Source organism: Hippichthys cyanospilos, chromosome 20, assembly GCF_059441005.1.
Source record: "Hippichthys cyanospilos isolate Australia breed blue-spotted pipefish chromosome 20, RoL_Hcya_1.0, whole genome shotgun sequence".
In the NCBI taxonomy this organism is placed as follows: domain Eukaryota; kingdom Metazoa; phylum Chordata; class Actinopteri; order Syngnathiformes; family Syngnathidae; genus Hippichthys; species Hippichthys cyanospilos.
This window is the reverse complement of record NC_142388.1, coordinates 8,292,286-8,310,873: the sequence shown is the minus strand read 5'-3', so window position 1 is coordinate 8,310,873 and position 18,588 is coordinate 8,292,286. Positions and strand designations below refer to the sequence as shown.

At 41.4% G+C, this 18,588-nt stretch overlaps 1 protein-coding gene across 8 annotated transcripts in view; it reads left to right on the top strand.

The window, feature by feature from the left end:
• The first annotated feature begins 2,568 nt into the window (after positions 1-2,568).
• The window catches only part of gphnb (gephyrin b), a 69,309-nt gene continuing 53,289 nt past the window's right edge, over positions 2,569-18,588 (top strand). For 7 of the 8 annotated variants that reach the window (XM_088403129.1, XM_088403128.1, XM_088403127.1 and 4 more), the window contains exon 1: positions 2,610-2,737. In XM_088403129.1, coding sequence (XP_088259255.1) covers positions 2,674-2,737 — 64 coding nt within the window. In that variant the 5' untranslated portion in view covers positions 2,610-2,673. Of the gene's footprint in view, positions 2,738-18,588 lie in introns of all 8 variants that reach the window. The other variant, XM_088403130.1, reaches the window with a different exon arrangement.

Below are 18,588 nucleotides of genomic sequence, written 5' to 3'. Positions count from 1 at the left end.
CGCTTGGGAAATTGTTTTCCATAGTAAAAAGCAACGGTTTTATTTTGATCAAACGCAAAAATCATCAGTGCACTTTTATGAAGGATTACAGAAATTAGATGTTTACTACTGATGGTGAAACTGAATGTAATAGGAAATGGAAAAAAAGCTGTATAAAAAGAATAATAATTTTTCAATAATCATCCATTCATTGGATAATCAATTAGAGTTAATTACCATAATTTAGCAATCGCATTTTTGTTTTTTTTTAATCATCCTGGGAGTGATTTAGCTGCAACTTGAATCCAAAGTCAGTTATGTCACAGTACTCCAGTGTTGTATTATGAAGCAAAAGCGTGGTGTTGTGGAATATCTATTGTTGTCCAGAAAACATCTTTTTTGGGCATGAGGGAGCTATTATAGTCTTTTTTTTGGATTGTAGTAGGTTAAAGATTGATCTTATGCCATCTGTGCTTTTTTTTTCCCCTAGGCCAGCACTTTCCCAAGTTTTGCATTTTTCATTGTCTCAACATGGAAATTGCTTTCCTTTTATTTTCCGTGCTCACACTCTTGACTTATTCCATCTTCTTTCTTGTTAAAATTCTACCTTCAAACATGAAATATACATAAGACTACCAAAAAGAGTGGCAAAACCTTTGAGCACAGTTCCATGCCTGAAAGATGGGACTTTAAAAAGAAGTAAAGCTAAGAATAGTGGTGCCCGAAAGTAGCATGACGGCATGAGTGTAAAATAGGAGTTAGTCCCACCCCTCATGCTGATATACCTAATTCACTTCCATTCGATTTATGTGCATCATTCAGAAAATACGCCTTTGTCAGCCATCCATTTTAAACGAAATTCAATCCTTTGTTGTATTACTTTCTCTGTGATTCTCACTTTTTTTTTCAGCCTGTCACCTCCGTAACTGTTTGTCACCTTACAGTTGACCAATTAAACCTTCCAAATTTCTGCAAATGGCCATTCACTTGGGAGAATGGTAATGTAAACACAGTGTAAATAGGCAGCAAGCTTACATACATGCATCCAGGAGTAACTGGCTTAGCGTTTGAGATTTAATATGCAACAACTGCAATAAGAAAGAAAGTCTCCTTCACTCCGCATTGGGAATGAAGTATTGAGTGATTTTTTTTTTTTTTAATTTGATTTGAATGAATAAATCGCTTGCACATACATTAGATGCGCTAAGCATTCTGGATGCCTTTCAAGTAACCAGTTTTCACATTGCAACGAGACCAAGCACTGGCGACTGACAGACTAGCAGAAAAATATAAAGTCCCTCAGGAACTTCCTTTAGCTAAATGTCCAACATACATTAGGTTTATTTTACTTTCAATTTTTTTCTTTTACAACTTTCAGTCAAACGGTTTCACAAGCAACCTGTCTCTTCATGCTGCTCCGCCTGCTTCTATACTCATGCCCATACAGTTTAATGGCAGTAATGTCAGTTTCATGGTTGGTTCATTGGAGACACACATGGCAACATGCGTGAAGCGAGCCAATCAAGCTAGAAGTGTGGCCCCATTTCTTCCATGCATGTGTGTGTATTTATGTGTGTTAATGAATTATGTATATTGATACCACAGCTAGAGCATGGACATTTTTTTTTCCATGAGAACAAACAAGAGAAATTATACACAGTGGAGGCGTGCAGCAAGTCTATAAATAGCAGCACAGCCTTTTTAGCCGGGGGATGCGGTTGCATTTTTACAGGTCAGACTATGATCTTCTCCCATAAGTCTTTGCTTTGAGACTTACACACACTTTTTAATATATATATTTATTTATTTTGGAGGTTGTGCTGGCTGTACTGAGTGAGCAGCGAGACAACTTGGGGAATGAATACCCAATCTTGTCATATTTTGCTAAAGATATTCTTATTTGTGTCCATTGATGTGGACATTTGTTTTTGTCTCTATCTTTTGACTCGTTTGAGCTACCCTTGGTCTTGGGAGGATATCACAAAACATCTCATTTACAGATTACTTGTTCAAAGTCTTTTCTGGCTCACCATTGACAGTAGTGAGTATAAAAGTTTTTTGAATTCGAAACACAGCAGATATTAAGTTTTTTTCCCTGTGAAAATATGATAGAAAAACACAACCTGCATCCCTTTAGGTTTTCCATCAAACTAGACATATAACATGTATTTAAGACAACCACATAACTTAGCTTTGGAGTTCACTATTTTAAGGCTAATTTTAAGCACTATGGCCTACGGTATTGATCAATATGGTAAGTTTTTTTTTTGTTTGTTTGTTTGTTTTTTACTGTAGTACAGTAGTGGAGAGTTATTTTTTACTTTGTTTGTGTTTTTTAAAAAAAACGACATGAAGTTGTTCTTTGGTGAAGGTGATTAAAGCTTACTTTTTGTGTCACAAGCACAAACACGTTTTTAATTGTCGTCTCCGCAGTAACGTGTCTAATTCTAGCAGTGTGTCAGTGGGCCAGCTGAGCAGCGCGCGCAAGCTTCATGCGGTGATTGCTCGACATTCTACTCATCTGGCCTGCCGTTTCCCCCCCTCTCTCTTCGCTCCCTCCTCATCCTCCTCCCTCCTCTTTCTCTTCTTCATCCCTGCTTCATCCTCCTCCTCCTCTTCCTCTTCCCCAGCAAGTTCGATGCGATCGGCTCTGGGCCCTGCCGTGAGTTGGTGCGGGCGACAGCGCTGCTGAACATGGCGTCGGACGGGATGATTTTAACCAACCACGACCACCAAATTCGGGTCGGAGTCCTGACAGGTAAGGGGAGAAAGCCCAAGTAGCGATCGATGTCAACCTAAGGATCTTTTGACACGTCCGCTTGTGTCGCGGCACCTCGCATGTTCCGACTTGATTAAAAAGCTGCAATTTTACGCTCCGGTCCATTTCCATTTCCGGAGGTCTGTGGGTCTCAAGGTGTTCTCGGCGTCGCCGTGTGTCCGTCCGTGTCGAGTCCTTTAAAGGGGAGAAAGAGGTGGCCGGTTTATGTGTATTGAATAATTCATGTGCCGATCCGCTTGCCGGAGCTGCAAATTACAGCTGAGCGCGTGCGTGGACTGGTCCAACATGCATGTTATGTGGACACGCGGCGGCTTTCGTTCTTTCTTTGACTGGAGGTGTTGCTCGAGGTGGCGCTTGACGTGTGCGGAGGGGATGAGCACGTTCTCCTTGGCCTGTGCCAAAATGCTCGTGTGCGAGACTTCAGAGGCGGATGTTCACAAGACACATGTTGGATCCTTGCCGTGCGTTTTTGGATCAAATGGGAGGTGTGCGTGGATTTTGGCGGGGTGGGGGGCTCCGGCAGACGCGATGACTGCGCGTCTCTCACGCAGCAATGTTGAGGGGATGTGTTGGATCTGTTCGCCGTCGGCCTTCGTTTGTATGTGTGTAGCCTCTCCTGCTTTGTCATGTTATCGTGGGCTCGTCTTGATCCCCCAGCTAAATGATATTTTAGAGGATGTGGACCCCCCCCCACACACACACACACACACACTGCTGCTGCTGCTGCTGCTGTCCATCCTGTGTGGGGCTGCCTCGATTAATATTTCATGAAAGGCAAGATCTCACACATGTGGCAGACTTGATCCCCCCCCCCACACACACACACACACACACACACGCGCACGGATGCAGTGCTTGAGCGCTGGTCTCACGACCGCCTTATGAAATTTGCCAGGGAACCCCCCTCACTAAAAAAAGCACCAGCGCAGCCCTTCACCATCACATCATCATCCCATCCTCCACCCCTGGCTGGAGAGAGACTGACGGTGCTGAAATGGGGCTGCACTGACCTTAGCATGCTAGTGCCGCATCAGTCGTGTAGAGCGGAATAAAGCGCCCCAGCTTCAATTTAGATCTGCTTTCGCTTGCCGTGCGTGTTTCCTGTACGCCCAAGTAGGTCATATTTTTATTGATTGCAGTTTGGTTGCTCGGTTTGCGATTTGAACCCTGAACCTCACGACCGTTAGGTAAATGTGCAAAGCACGCTTATCGCTCTGCCGTCTATACAAGTCTTTAATAAAGCAGCCGTTCTCAAATACGGGTCTGCCTGGGGGTACATTAGATTTTAACAGGGTTTCTGCAAGTATCAGCTAATCGTATTTAAAAAAAATTTTAACGCCGTGACCAGAACGGTTCAGTTTTCTTTACAAATTAATAGCAAATTAATCAGAACATGAAGCAACTTCTTGCTAATTGTGTTATAGGGACCGCATATGGCAGTGCAACGTTATTAGGGACACAGTTTTTCATCAATCGAGTGGTGGACTACATTTTTTTTTCCATTCAAAAATACTTGCAAAAAGGCGCTTCAAATACGAGAAGCCAAGTTAGCCTACCTTCACTCGTCGTTCCGAGTTGTGGAAAAACGCAGATGGACTCAAAAGGCACGGCATCAGTCAGAGATTCCAAATCACAGTCGTTTATCTAAATCAAAGTCATTTGCTGCTGTTTGAATACAATCTGGGAGTCCTATCAAGCTTGTGGGAATGGGAACAAAAAAAACAAAAGAAAATGTGCTTAAAACCGGTCGCATTTCCAACTAATATGACACGGGAACGGATTGGACGCTGGACAAAAATATATTGGATTCCGCTAGAGTTGTTCTGCTTTAAATTACATAGCTCTTAGCGTACACAATACTGATTTTTGGACGTTCTAGCCTTTTTACTTGTACAGGTGGAGCAACACTAAAAAATTAATTAAAAAAAAAAGAAGAAATGATTGCCCAGTTTTGTTTTTGTTTTTTTGTTTTTAGTTTATTACCCCTCGTGAATAGAAGCAAAAATTCCAGCAAAATTCCCTCCAACCAGTGCAAAACATTTTCAAGGTTAAAAAGAAAACAAAACACGTAAATTGTTGTACAAGATTTAGTAAGCTTTGTTATCTTGGTCTATTCTATTTAACAACTCCAGTAGATAAACTGTGTAACATTTCTGTCCTGTCTGCTGAAAAATTACGTCAGTAATTACAATGTGCATCCATATAAAATGTAACAAAATGACAGAGCACATTTGGCAAAGGGGTCTCTACAACACAATTTAACAATATATCCCTTCACGTTCCAGTTACTTTACTTTTAATTGGAAAAGAAACATCTACTGCATTCAGATGTTAACTCCTTATTCTGATTACAGCAGTTTTGTGTGATTCATTTCGTCCAAAAAAATGTTCTCTTTCAAAGTGTAGCCCGGATGACATATCCTGTTTCCATATTAAGGCATACCCATGTAAATTTTGTGGAAATTTTTCAGCCATGGCTGAGGGCCGCCATTCAATTTTTTTTCTGCGTTCCATTTTGGTGCAGGTTAAACTATCCCGGATGTATTGCCTCCATCAGAATTATCCTCAATAATTGGCCAGTTGCCACTAAACTTTGGCGGTATAGATTACGAGCCAAGGAAGAACCCGAGCGGATTGTATTTTCCACGTTTGGCAACGTTGACAAGAAGGCGCTTTTCAGCATTTTCTCCTCCTGATCCAAATTAGGATTGTTGGCCCTTGTTGGTGGAGATCTGCGCTCGGCTGAGTGTTGTTCTAATTCCTCCGCGTGTGGGCGGCTGTTTGCCTTCTCACCAACTGAAGGTTCTCGGTATATCCCCGCCTCTGTTTTGAACACGACATCACTGGCAACCTTACATCAGAAGGGGTTAATTTGCGCGCGCGTCATCAGTCGCTCGGGTCCCCAACCGGATCTCAGATTGACGCTTTGATCTCGCCGTGCCGTGTTTGCAATTCCTGCATACGTATGGACACAGGCGACGGCCATATTTGTCTTTTTGATGTATTTGTGTATACGTAGAAGGATGGCTTACATTGTCACTGGAAACAAAGCGTCATAGAAACTAAGAATGCAGGTTTTGGGTTGTTATGTGACCTTTAACCCGTTAAAAACGTAATCATGGCAGGATTACCAGCATGCGGTCCCTAACGAGGAAAGATCTGTACGATATTTTGAGAAAATATTCACGCCGTGGCGACATGGTGAAATCCAGTCGAATGGACTGCCAGCCACTTAAAAAAAAAAAAAAGGAAATTGGACCTATTCCTAGTTCTATACAGGTGGCGCTAAATTGAAATCAATGGATTTTCCCTAATGATCAATTTTCTTGGCAACAAGCCCTCAAAACCACCAAATTGTCAACTTCCTGGCGCAACAACATTCACTCCACTATGTCGTTAATGCCCTCGCACCGAAATGAAGTTCCACCAGCATATGTGCCCCGCTGTGCATGTGCAGTCTGTGAAGAGATGAGTGCATTTATTATTCGTCTTTTTTGTTTTCATTTGAATTGTTTAGTGTTACATTGAGATAAATGTAATTCATACATATTTAAAAAATCCATTGTTTCCTAATGAACATATTAGAGGTACAATGATTAATACGTTAATCGAAAACGAACCGGTTATCAAAAAATGTCAAGAATTGTCATCTGAATTGAGAGGCCTAAAATGATCTGTGTCACCCTCTCTAAATTGAATGTCCTCTGATATATTTAGTAATTAAGTTATCTTAAGTATATTAAAAGCAGACTTAATTGAAAAATATTTGCAAACATCTACTTTTACTGTGACTAAAATATTTTCGGATATTGTCTAACATTACAGAACAAGCCAGAAATCAAATAATACTAAAAAAAATATGTTTATTTTTTGCGCTCTCAATTTGAGAAAATGTCCCTTTTTTGAAAAAAGGGACAGAAATAGCATATTAAAAAAAAAAAAAATTCGAAGCCCTGGTTTATTAATGAACGAACAATATAGTCTTCTTAAAATAATAATTAGTTGCATCCTTTGAATATTTTTCAAGACTGAAAATTCAGCAACGCGTTGTGAGCACAACACGCCGGCGCTCAATCTTCTTTCCCCGCAAAGGTGAAAGGTCAGCTGTCCGCTGCCGCATTTAGTCACCAGGGGACGGGATGAGACCTTGGCTCCCCCTCCTCCATCATTTAGCCCCTCCCCAAGCCTCCAGGCAGGTGACACGGAGCCCTGGGGACATCCGTTTGGACCCCGAACACGCAGCGCAGGCGAGCGCGGGTGGAATAATGGATGAATATCACCGCATGTTTGAACAGACGGTTTGGTTTGTCGCTTTATTTGCACGGATGGGTCGAGGGTTATGCTGCGCTTGAAGCGGGATAACTGGGGTAAGCGCGCTGTCGCTTGTCAAGGATGTGACAGTCAAAATGTGGGCTTCTTTAGTCGAGGATCAAAGCAATTTTCATCTTTTTTTCCCGGCGTTGATGCCCTGCGTTCTATTGGTTAAAGTTGACTTTTAATTGACTTTTAATATGAGTTTTAAATAGGCCAAAACTATCTCCCTGAGTTCGCCTCAGGCTCCAAACTCTGCATTCAGTCACCTGACTTTATTGGCCCGCACTTCATGTCATGAGCTGCTGGAGAGAAACAACAATGAATTCAGGTGTTTGTAACCTGCAAAGAACCAAAGATTAACAACAATTCTAGGTCAGACGCACAGTATTTATAGCATAATACATATAGTATTCTTTAAATGCCACGCTGCCGGTTTAGTGAGCTTACTGAGTGCAGTTAAACATTGGATGAAAAATACATGCAATCAAACAGTTTCCACTCCGCCTCCCTACTTGATTTTTCCACTAGTACTGAGCTTTGAGCAGGAGACTCACTGTAGAGAACTACCCCCCCCCCCCCCCCCCCCCCCCCCCCCCCCATGTCATCTCAAATATGACGACTCCGGCGATTTCGCAGTTGCACAGAAAATAGCCTTTACATGAACCGGGAAGTAGGCTTTAATCAAGTTAAAAAAAAAAAGATAGCCTATCTATCACCAGACGGACCAATACATCTATTTAAACAACGTGTTTTTACTGTACAGTCAATCCCTTTTACTCGCGGGGGATTGGGACGGCAAAATTGTGCATGTAATTGACACCCATTATTGGTATCTATCTATCTATCTATCTATCTATCTATCTATCTATCTATCTATCTATCTATCTATCTATCTATCTATCTATCTATCTATCTATCTATCTATCTATCTATCTATCTATCTATCTATCTATCTATCTATCTCTATCTATCAAGATCGAGCATTAACAGGCTGTTAGATCTATCTGTCTATCTTCATCCGTAAGAGTGTATTATTTTCAAAATCTTTGACCACCATGAAAATGTCAATTGTATACTAAGTACAGTGTATGAGATTTATACAAAATTTGATTGAATATGCATAGTAAAAGATATAGTGACTGAGCACTTTCAAACCCAAATCTGCTCATATACACATTGCTGGAGTTTGAATTAAGCAAATTAGCCAAACTGTGCGCTACCACTTCACATCAGCGACGGCCAAACGTGACGTCCCAAAATGAATGTTAACATCCGGATCGCTGGTGCTAAAAGCGTGGAGATGGTTGTATACCCACTAGCATAATTTTGCTCCTTCCATCCACCCCATTCTGACCTAACGCCGTGTGTCTGTGTATGCACGTATCTCATCTAAGCTCTCTTTCACCCTCCATGACATGAAGGCATCTGTTCAGCGAGATGCTACGTTGACAACACAATGGAATCCACCCCAAAATCTCACTTGGTGCCTTTGCATTTAAACTTAGATATATAGAAATATAAATTTAAATGCTCAAGAATGACTTGCGCATGTGGCCATGAAGGTTTTTTTCCTTCTTATTGGGCTGGGTTTGTTCCGTAACAAGACATGAAAACATAGTGACCCTTCTTTCCCTCGTGCCCTCTGACTGTGTGTACCCACACACATACACACACAGCTGTCACAGCGGACAGCAGTAAGGCGGGCGGCCGCATGAGCTGAATAGACAATGCTGAAGCAGGGACACACAAACAGAATAAGAATTAAGTCCTCTCCGCAAAGGAATTATTTTCAGTGCTGAATCAGCCCGAGTGAAGCGGATTGTTGTTGTTGTTGAGGGAACATTGAGGCCGCCACTCCTCCCACTTCTTCGCTCACTCCCATCACTCTCCCGGTTCTCCCATAGTCCACGCAAGTAATCCTCCCTCAACCGCAAATTGGGATGAGCGCTCGAACAAGAGGCAGACTGAATTTGTCTCTCCAGAGATGCGTTAGCGTTGATATTCTTTTTAGGTCAGAACGATGAAGAAAAGTGTGGTTTTTTTTCGTGAGTGTGTGTCGGTATTTAGCTGGCATGGTTTCAGTGATTTAAAAAGATGGGTAATCAGTGTAAGATGTTTTAATATTGGCATTAATTCCATGTAGCATCTCTTAGCATGTAGTTTGCAGGTTTTTACTGATATTTCTCAAATACAGTTTTAAAAGTTGAACAAGGTCGTTTTAATTAGGAATTTTGGAATCTTTTTAATGCTGTGTGTTTTCGTTTTCAAATTTGGAGCAAATTAATTGTAACATGAGGCAACCTGTTGCTAAACTGAGAACCACTGGCAACCCGTACATGATATACAACCGTCTTGCTCAGTCAGTTAGGACAACTTCATTTCTGTGGGAATTCCGTTTTTAAAATATATTGCAAGTTTCCCATGGTGGGTCTGAAAGAACATTTTCGTTCAGCATAACATGTGAGGGACTCAATAGAATTTACTTCCAGTCCAGTAAAAATGGATCACTGGCAGTGAATGAGTTTAAAAAATTGTACATTTGAAAAAATTCTCCACTTTCTTCTTCTCAGTTCTCGTCAGTTGACCTTTGACCTTCACTCAGCCCACTTTTTCTTTTAATTCTTCTACTCTACCTTAATTTAAGAGCTATAACTGTATGTCTAAGGTGTGCTTTTTCCCATAGCTACTGAAAAAGTTCCCTCCATGTTATTGTTAATGTTAATTAAAAAAAGGTTAATTAATAATGTGCCATTTTGGACAGACTGGGATCTCGCGAGGCAAATTTCTATGCATGGCGCGTATTGTGCTTTCATCTCGTTAGAGCTGAACACCAACAATGTATTTTGTGCATAATCACAAATCGCATTCTACAACTGACTGTCTGGATCAAAATTAAAACCAACGCACGAAAGCCGAGTTGATCTTTTTGATGCTTGCTGCAATGAGCCCGATGAAGTTTTATGCCGTCCATCAAACGAGACAAAGAATTTGAGACTCATGGCCTCTGTTTTTTTTTTTTTTTTTTTTGTCTTGAGCAGACAAAGAATGAGTCTTTTGCTTGAGTCAGTTCCTCCCGATAACCTACACGGCGAGAGAAACAGTTGAGTGATTGCGATGAAGATTGAGATAAAAGATACGCCACTTGGTTTCAACTGATGACTTCCCCTTGTGGTCCGCCGCCACTGCTGCTGGATCCCGTGTCCTCAGCCGAGGTGTTAATTAGACCTGGAGGGATAGAGGTGGTGGAGAACGTAAGGAGGGGAGAAAAGTCGGCTTGGTGGGGGCTCCGCGAGTGTGCGCTTGCCTTGGACTTAGCAGTTTTTAAAGGATGGTTCTGCAGAGGAATTCTGAGATTATTATTCGAGTTTGTCTCAATGGCTTTGGCTTTGTCGTATCGCATTCTGTATATTTGGATAAATACTTAAAATCCTTTATTTATTTTAAATTGTTTTCATTCTACACGCTTATCGAATTGCTTGCAGGTTTTGTCATACCGGATCGACTTTCTGCTTCTGTGTCCAAGCATTGTGGGAAATGTAGTCCTGCTAGCTTAATGTTGCGATCAGACAGAACACTTGCTAAGCGCTTCTGCCGCTGAGTTTCCAATGTTACAATTTGAGATCAGCATTAAGTAAACAACGCAGTCAGCTCCTAACAGAATGAAAAAAAAAAAAAAACGGTTGAATAATGGTGTGTGTGCATTGACATCTTGCAAAGTTTAAACTTTTGATTTTGTGGGATAAGCCCCTCCTCCGCTCGAAGCAATCCCTGTGTAGTTGCACAGTGAATAAAAGGGATATACATGGCGCTTTCTGATATTTTGTGTCTATTTTCAACCCAGCATAATAGTGCTAAATCTATTAAATAAATTATACGATTTTAGTCAACAATTTAAAAGACAATGCTTCTCAAAGATATACTAATATGGTTGGAAAAATACTGTATTTGTTTACCGTTATTGTCGTATGGAATGACAGGTGACATCATGGTGAAATGTGATGTGAAATCTTGTTTATATTTTCTGACATTGTTCTTTTTGTCTAACGCTTTAATTTCTTGTTCACGTGAGATTTAAGCGACTTTGTTGAAGTTGTTGAGGTGTCATGAGATCACAGCAACCTCCTGGGATTCATCGTTTGGCTCGGTTTGATTAGACTTATGTAAACATGGTCTGACTATGAAAGGCTAATTCATTTGGAGAGATGTGCAAGTTTGATGTTTGGATGTGTGTGCAGTGGAACGTCAACTCTCAAAAGAACTAAGAACAATATGGAATATGACTGACGTTTGTTGTTAATAAAGACGGTTCCAATGTAACACATTTTTGCATCAAACTACCTTTAGTGTTGCTTCAGTTGAGTGATGTTTTTTCTTTCTGTATTCATTACCATTGACCATATATATATATATATATATATATATATATATATATATATATATATATATATATATATATAAAATGTGGTATGTGGACCAAATCCGGATTTGGCAGCAATGTAAATTCACAAATTCCACTTAACATATTCCAATTCCCGAATTGTAAAACTGTTATCGGATTAGGATCTGAATTCCTTGCTTCAGTTTTAGCTGTTCACAGTTGATGTTGTTTTTTATTTTGTTTTTTATTTTCCTCACCGAGAGTGGAAAAGCCACCTGTATTTTCCCTCTGTTTACTGTTGCCATGGAGATTGCCGGCATTGCCTTCGTAATTGGCAGTAATTGCCGCAGTCATTGGCCTGCTCACATGATGCATTAGTAACATTAGTTGCTGTAATCAATCCCATATCAATGATGATTAAAATCTAGTTTGACTAATCCCAATATACGGCTGGGTGTGTTACACGTCATTGCTTCAGAGTCGCCGTTTTATCCCCGACGTTTTTCCTCACTTGCTATTTCTGTCACCGTAGCCTCGCTGCTCTTTCTTTAATACACCTTTCACACTTTTTTTTGTTTTTTACCTTTGCTGTCTGTCTGCACTCAAGTCCTTCTCTGCGGCCAAGAGCGGTAGAGAGCAGTAAAAGGAGAGCATGTATGTGTGAATAATAGAGGAGGCCAGCTTCTCCCTAACGAGGTGTGTTTGATGACTGACCTCGTGTGTACGTGGTCAAGGTGTATTCACACACTCCGTCAATTATTCACCAACACACTTTTCCCAATCCTACTGCAGAACCCTTTTAGATCATGGCACCAAATGTTAATACAACTAGCCATATGCACAAATAGCAGAAAAACACAAGAGTTTCTTTGAGTGGCAGGCAATGGCTTTGTGGCCCTTTTGCATCATTCATGAATGTCCAACAGGTTTTCAAAGCTTCGCCCATGAGTGTGTTTCATACCTTCGAAAGAATGAGTCAGCATGTTCTTCTCCATAATAGGAGTGTGTCTCGCTACATTAGAATGTTGTGGAAAGGCTTTCAATTTAAAAACTCTGATTATATATTCTCACTATATGGTAAGACATGTCATTTTATTTTACACATACTCGGTTAGGTTAGTTTGAAGGTGAACAAAATGGAGTTCACTCAAGGTGCTCACAACCCCTGAAATACTGGTCTCGTGTTTGTCTAGCATGTACAGTACATTCAATAGGTTGACATTTGGAGATTATTTTTCTTCTCACATTTCCATATTTGGATTTATCCCAGTACGTTTTGAGCGCATTGCACTTTGCTGTTACATTAGGAGCGGAGGTTGGACTCATGTGAAAATTAAAAAAGTCTTTGTACACCAAAAATCCAGTGTAACCACAGGGAGCTAAAACTAGACTCGGAAACTATACAGAAAGAAACTAGGACGACAGCTTGACATGACAGCTTGAGAGCTTTCTTCTCTAATGAGTCACTGAGCAACTCCAACTGAAACCCCATCCAAATTTGCTCTTGAAATGCCTGGTGCCCATCCAGAGTCACTGAGAAACTTGAACTGGTGCCCGTCCAGAGTAAAAATCTGCCGGGATAGGCGCCAGCTGACCTGCAACTCCGAGCAGCTGTACAAATAAAAACGGACGAATAGATTAAATGCTTGCATGCCATACAGTCACGTTACATTTAATTTAGAGATGAATCAACAATTAATTGAAGTGGCGTCTAAGCTCTTTTACATAAGTCGCAGTAGCGGAAGCACGGCTCATTTCAGTCCACATGCCATAGATCAGCCTAATCGACCTGGGGCGCGGGTTTGATTTCCTCGGTCAAGCCAGGAAGAGCCTAAATGTGCTCTCTTCTCTCTCCCTCTCTCTCCAGGGGCTTCCCTCTTGGTTGTCCTTGCACTGACCTGTCCGTGTATGAGTGTCTCAGTGGGATAAGTGATGAGATGTGTGAAATAAAGCAAGCGGAGCACTCTATTAGGCAGCCCTTGCCTGCAGGCCACCAGACTACTCCACTAGCCACAGTGGTTATCAGTGAATTCAAACGTCACAGAGGCAGTGCTAGTGTCCAGCTGGGCTGGAGTCTTGTTTGTTTGGGCTTCCATCAGCTTCGGTTATTGTTTTGCCTTGGAGGTACTCGTGTAGACAGGTCAAAGTGTCCTTTAGGTGTCCGTCTAATCCCAGGATTAAATGGTGTTGTTGTCTCGCGATAGTTCATGAATGATAGCGGTTCTAACAGTGCCAGCTTTGCTTAGATTAGTATTTTTTATTGATCGCTGTCTAATTTCTATGACTGACAGCTTGTTCCGCTTTGATGGCGCCTCTTTATTAGTGAACATGGTACTCATTAATTGGTTTGCAATATTACCAGAAAAAGAACCACGGTAGTTTTGGAATTGTCCACATTTTGGACATAACAGAGGTGGAAAAGTAAAAGTCTTTACATCCAAAAATCCAAAGGAACCACCATGGTACTAATTAATTGGTTCGCAATATCACCAGAAAAAGAACCACAGTAGTTTTGGCCTTGTCCACATTTTGGACATAACAGAGGTGGAAAAGTAAAAGTCTTTACGTCCAAATATCCAAAGTAACCACCATGGTACTCATTAATTGTTTCGCAATATCACCAGAAAAAGAACCACAGTAGTTTTGGCCTTGTCCACATTTTGGACATAACAGAGGTGGAAAATTAAAAGTCTTTACATCCAAAAATGCAAAGTAACCACAGGGAGCAAAGATGGATGCAAAACACAAAAATCCAAAAGTAACAACAGATAGCAAAGTTAGACAAATGAGAGTTTGACGTTCTGACGTGCCGTTGAGCAACTTGCGCCTAAATACTGTGAGATCAAAACATTTTGTTTACCTCCCAGTGACGCTTAAGTTAAGTCTAAAATGTCACTGACTGCGCCCCCTAATAAGATGCGTGACACAGAGCCCGTGTGAGCATGTGTACACTTGCCGACATTGTCCAGAGAATTGAATGTAATGAAGGTAGCTGCAAACAGGCTGCTTCATTAGTACAAGCGGGCCTAGGGTACTCCGCATGTGTGTGTGTGTGTGTGTGTGTCTTTTGCTATATGCGTATAAAACTCTGTATCTTGGGAAATAAGAGAAGCCGAATGGTTCATGCACACCCATATGCTCACAGATACACACATTACCACCCACCCACTTGTACACCAACACACACAGCAACAAGCTTTGTTGTTTTTGTTGTGTAACTTTAATCCGTAAATTTCCTTTGTGTGTCTCTCAACAATGACCGCACTTCAGAAAACAGGAGAGCGCTACAAAGAGCAATATTGCAACATGAATTGGGACATATTTCAAGCGGTATCAATCGAACTTTTCTGAATGTCGTACATCAGTGGTTCTCAACCTTTTTCAATGGTGTAGCCCCTGTTAAATATTCTTTTCGGCCAATTACCCCCACCCCCACCTCCAAAATAACAAACAAACAAACATTTGCATATTGCACTAGCTGTGGATAGACCTGAGGGACTTGTTGGCCACATACAGCACGCAAGCATTGGATCTAGTCTGCCATGTCATTCAAAAAACAAATAAAACCTCAGAAGACTTGTTCCATCCAAAAATGTTCATGATTTATGCATAGCATTTCGTCATTTTTTCACGAATTTGTGACTGCTCACAGAGGGCTTTATCAAAGCTGAAAAAGGTTCTCAACCCCTGCTTTAGATGTTTTTTTTCATGTTTATCGTTGGGAAGCTTGCAGAGAGACTTGTGTGAAGCAAATGTCATTTTAGCTTAGCACCGTGTTTCACATCAGACAGAGCACTCAAGATAATCTTGCATTAGCTGATTGGCCCTGTTTGATTGATTCATGCTGTATAATCTTGGGTTTTTCACTGTTTGGTAACCGAGTAGAACCGTCCAATCATTGTGGAGCACAGTTGATAGAGCCGGACTCATTTTTGGGGGGCTGTTGCAGTTCTGACTCCCAAACCGCCATTTTTTTTTTTTAGATGGTTCACAATCTGTCTGCATTTGAGCGACTGAATCTTAAGGGTTGAGGTATTTAATAATGAAGTTGTGTTTGGAAGTGACCTTCAGAAAAGCGTAGTCACGCTTTTCATCTCCACAAAAAAAAAGCTTCAGGCTCCTCTGAGAGCTCCTATGTCATTCCAGGCGCAACGGAGTTCCACTTCGCTTTGTTCCACAAATTTTATACTGATTGTCGGCACAGTGTTCTGAAATTTCAGCTGTGTCGGCCGGGCTTTTGTTTTGTTGGGTTGGCGTGAAATAGGATTTGTGGATAGTGAACTGAGGGGTTGGTCATGGGGAGGGCAGTCAGCCGGTGAAACACCATGTGGCTGCCGTTTTTACCGCATGGGGTTCGGTGTGCAAATCCAGTATAACTTCTCACATAGACGCCCCTTTTTACAGACAGATACCAGTACTCAACTCTTGTGCGGTCATGGGTACCGATAACCCTAGTACATCTGATACGCAAACTTTACCCTCCAAAAAAGATCATTTTAAAGAAAGACGCAGCAATTCCAATATAGTATTTGAATGAAAATTTGAAGAAACAAAATCCATTTTCTATTCATCTCATTTGCGATTGCAAGTTCGTGATTGTAAAACTGCCCCAAGGGAGCAACCGATACTCAATACGAAATCAATCCGTTGCGGAGTGTGGATGGTACTGTGAAATCATCGTATGCCGGGCAATGGAAAAAATGCTAATTAGCTGATACGTGCAAAACCTCTGGTAAAAACATCAAAATGTTCTATACATATTAAAAATTACTAATAAAATAGTGTAGTAAGTACTACTTATATATGATATACATGCATATAATTAAATAACCGCATAAATAAAAAACATAATGCAAAAAAGAATATTTCATTTACCTTGGGAGTGACGCGCCTTCTTCGTACTTCTTGATTATCACCATAGTAATCGTCTTCTCACATCACAGTGGTCTGCATGTTATTTTGTTTCCAATGAACATTCCTGTTAAATGTAAGAACTGGGTCTCAATACTTAGTTTTTGAACGACAACTGGCTCTCCTGAACCATATCGTGTACATCTAGCCTTGGGTGACCATTGTGTCCCTTACAATAATGTATAGTGTCCACCCGCTGAGACGTGTTTGTGGAGAACTTAGTGGATTGTTTCCCTTATCACAAATAGCATTAGGCCAGCCTTGTGTATGTGTGTGACGCTTTGTCCAGCAGCCCACATTGATTTCGGATTGTCGCCTGACACGCCAACCTTGACTCCTAAGCCAGACTTTCAGCCATACCGTAACCTTTGATCCCATTGGTTTTGCCCCCCCCCCCCCCCCCCCCTTTCCCTTTGAGTGAGCGATCACAGAGGAACCAGTAAAACATTCCGTTTTCTTTGCGAGAATGCTCAATACCTGATCTAATTAGACCTCAGTATTCATGTTACACAGCGTTGTGTAAGCCCACCCAGCGGATGAAGAGCGGCGTCGCTAAAGTAAGCCAGTACCGCCGATGATTTTACCGCGCGAGCCAGCGGACTTCTCAGTGTGGATTCACAATGCTCGTCCAAGGATACAGACCAGGAGGTGTAGCTAAACTGTAGTCGTTGCTGCTTTCCCTGCATCAGCAGCTTGCAAGGATGAAGAAGTAGGTGGAAAGACGGAGAGTGAAGAGGAGGGGGGATTATGGGATGTGAAGGGAGAATGGGAGTGTAGGGAAAATTCTGAAGGGAGGTATTAGAAAAGTGCAGCTGTATTGATGTCGGTGTAAGCACATTTCTATTTAAATCAATACAGCTGCTCTCAAGCTCATTTTGGCTTCTAACAAAAGAAAGGTACCTGGTGCACTAATAGAGCAGTTGCAGATAGTACACACACAGTAACTGGAGGTCATTAATCTGTTAGCCATATCGTTAGCCTAAACATGTTCCCGCTCATGCCCGCTGCACAATGACATTAAAGGAGCTACATTGTAGAAAACCAACTGTGACTTTGCAATGTTTGTGTCGATTATTCTGTCCACTGCATGCACAAGCATGGATCTGCGGTGAGATTTCAAATTGTGGCACAGCAGCTTTTGATGAAGCGTTACCTCGACAAAAGTTATTGCAATCTAGTTTATTGTCTGTATGAGTTATCATTTTGTTCCGTGGACCACTCCACTGGAGAGGGGGGCCGGGATAAACAATAATTCACCCCATCCTCCATGTAAACTGTAACTCTTGGTCACTGGTATAATTTGATCAAAGCAAGCATTTACTAATTTTTTGCGGGGGAAAAAAAGTGTGTTATTGTGGCAGATCATACATAAGCAAACTTCAGTCATTTATTTTATTTCACAGATGCCGTTATAACCATTTAACTTCTGTTGTATAATTGAGACGAGTCCCAAATGCTGCTGCAACCTTTAGTTTCAGCCATCATGAGGAATGGTCTCGTTATTCTTTTGTCAATGACTAAATCATAGGGGGGAAAGTTCAGTTAAAACAACATCCATCCTGTGAGTTTCATTTTTGTTCAAATGCGGATGTTCTCCTGTTCAGTATAACAAAGAGCTTTGCCATGGCTCACCGCATTAGCGTCTTTGTTGCTATGTTAGCTGTGGCTGCAGTGGCAGCTGGCTGCTTTGCATTTATGCAGTAGGCTAAACTTGAGCCGCTTCTGTGCTAAGCAAGCTCCTTCTTACAAAGAATGAACATCACTCATAGATGCCATCAGAGCAGTTTTAAGTTAAATTCACCATTCATCAAACCGACCGCTCTCACGTACGCTCTTCCAATATGACGTCTATGCTCCTAAATTTATCCCCCACCCACAACAGACGACAAACGACGACAGCCAATCGGTGTCTATTTCTTGGTGGGGTCGACCGTTGTTTTCTAACCCCCAACAACGCAAGCATCATACAGAATGAATACGGTTAGAGTTACAAAAATAAATGTCATTAATTGATTGCCGTTCATCTTTTAATCAGACAGCCATACTCAAAACTTTCTCCTATGAAACGAACGCCGCTGTTACTTGTGAACAAAACCCGATGATGGCAAACACAGCATGTTTACTCAACATCGCAAAGACACGCCACGCACTCCAAATGGAATCTACTTTGGCTTTCACGGTAAATAACCCCCCGGGTGAATGATTGCACCGCATGCTCTCTATACAT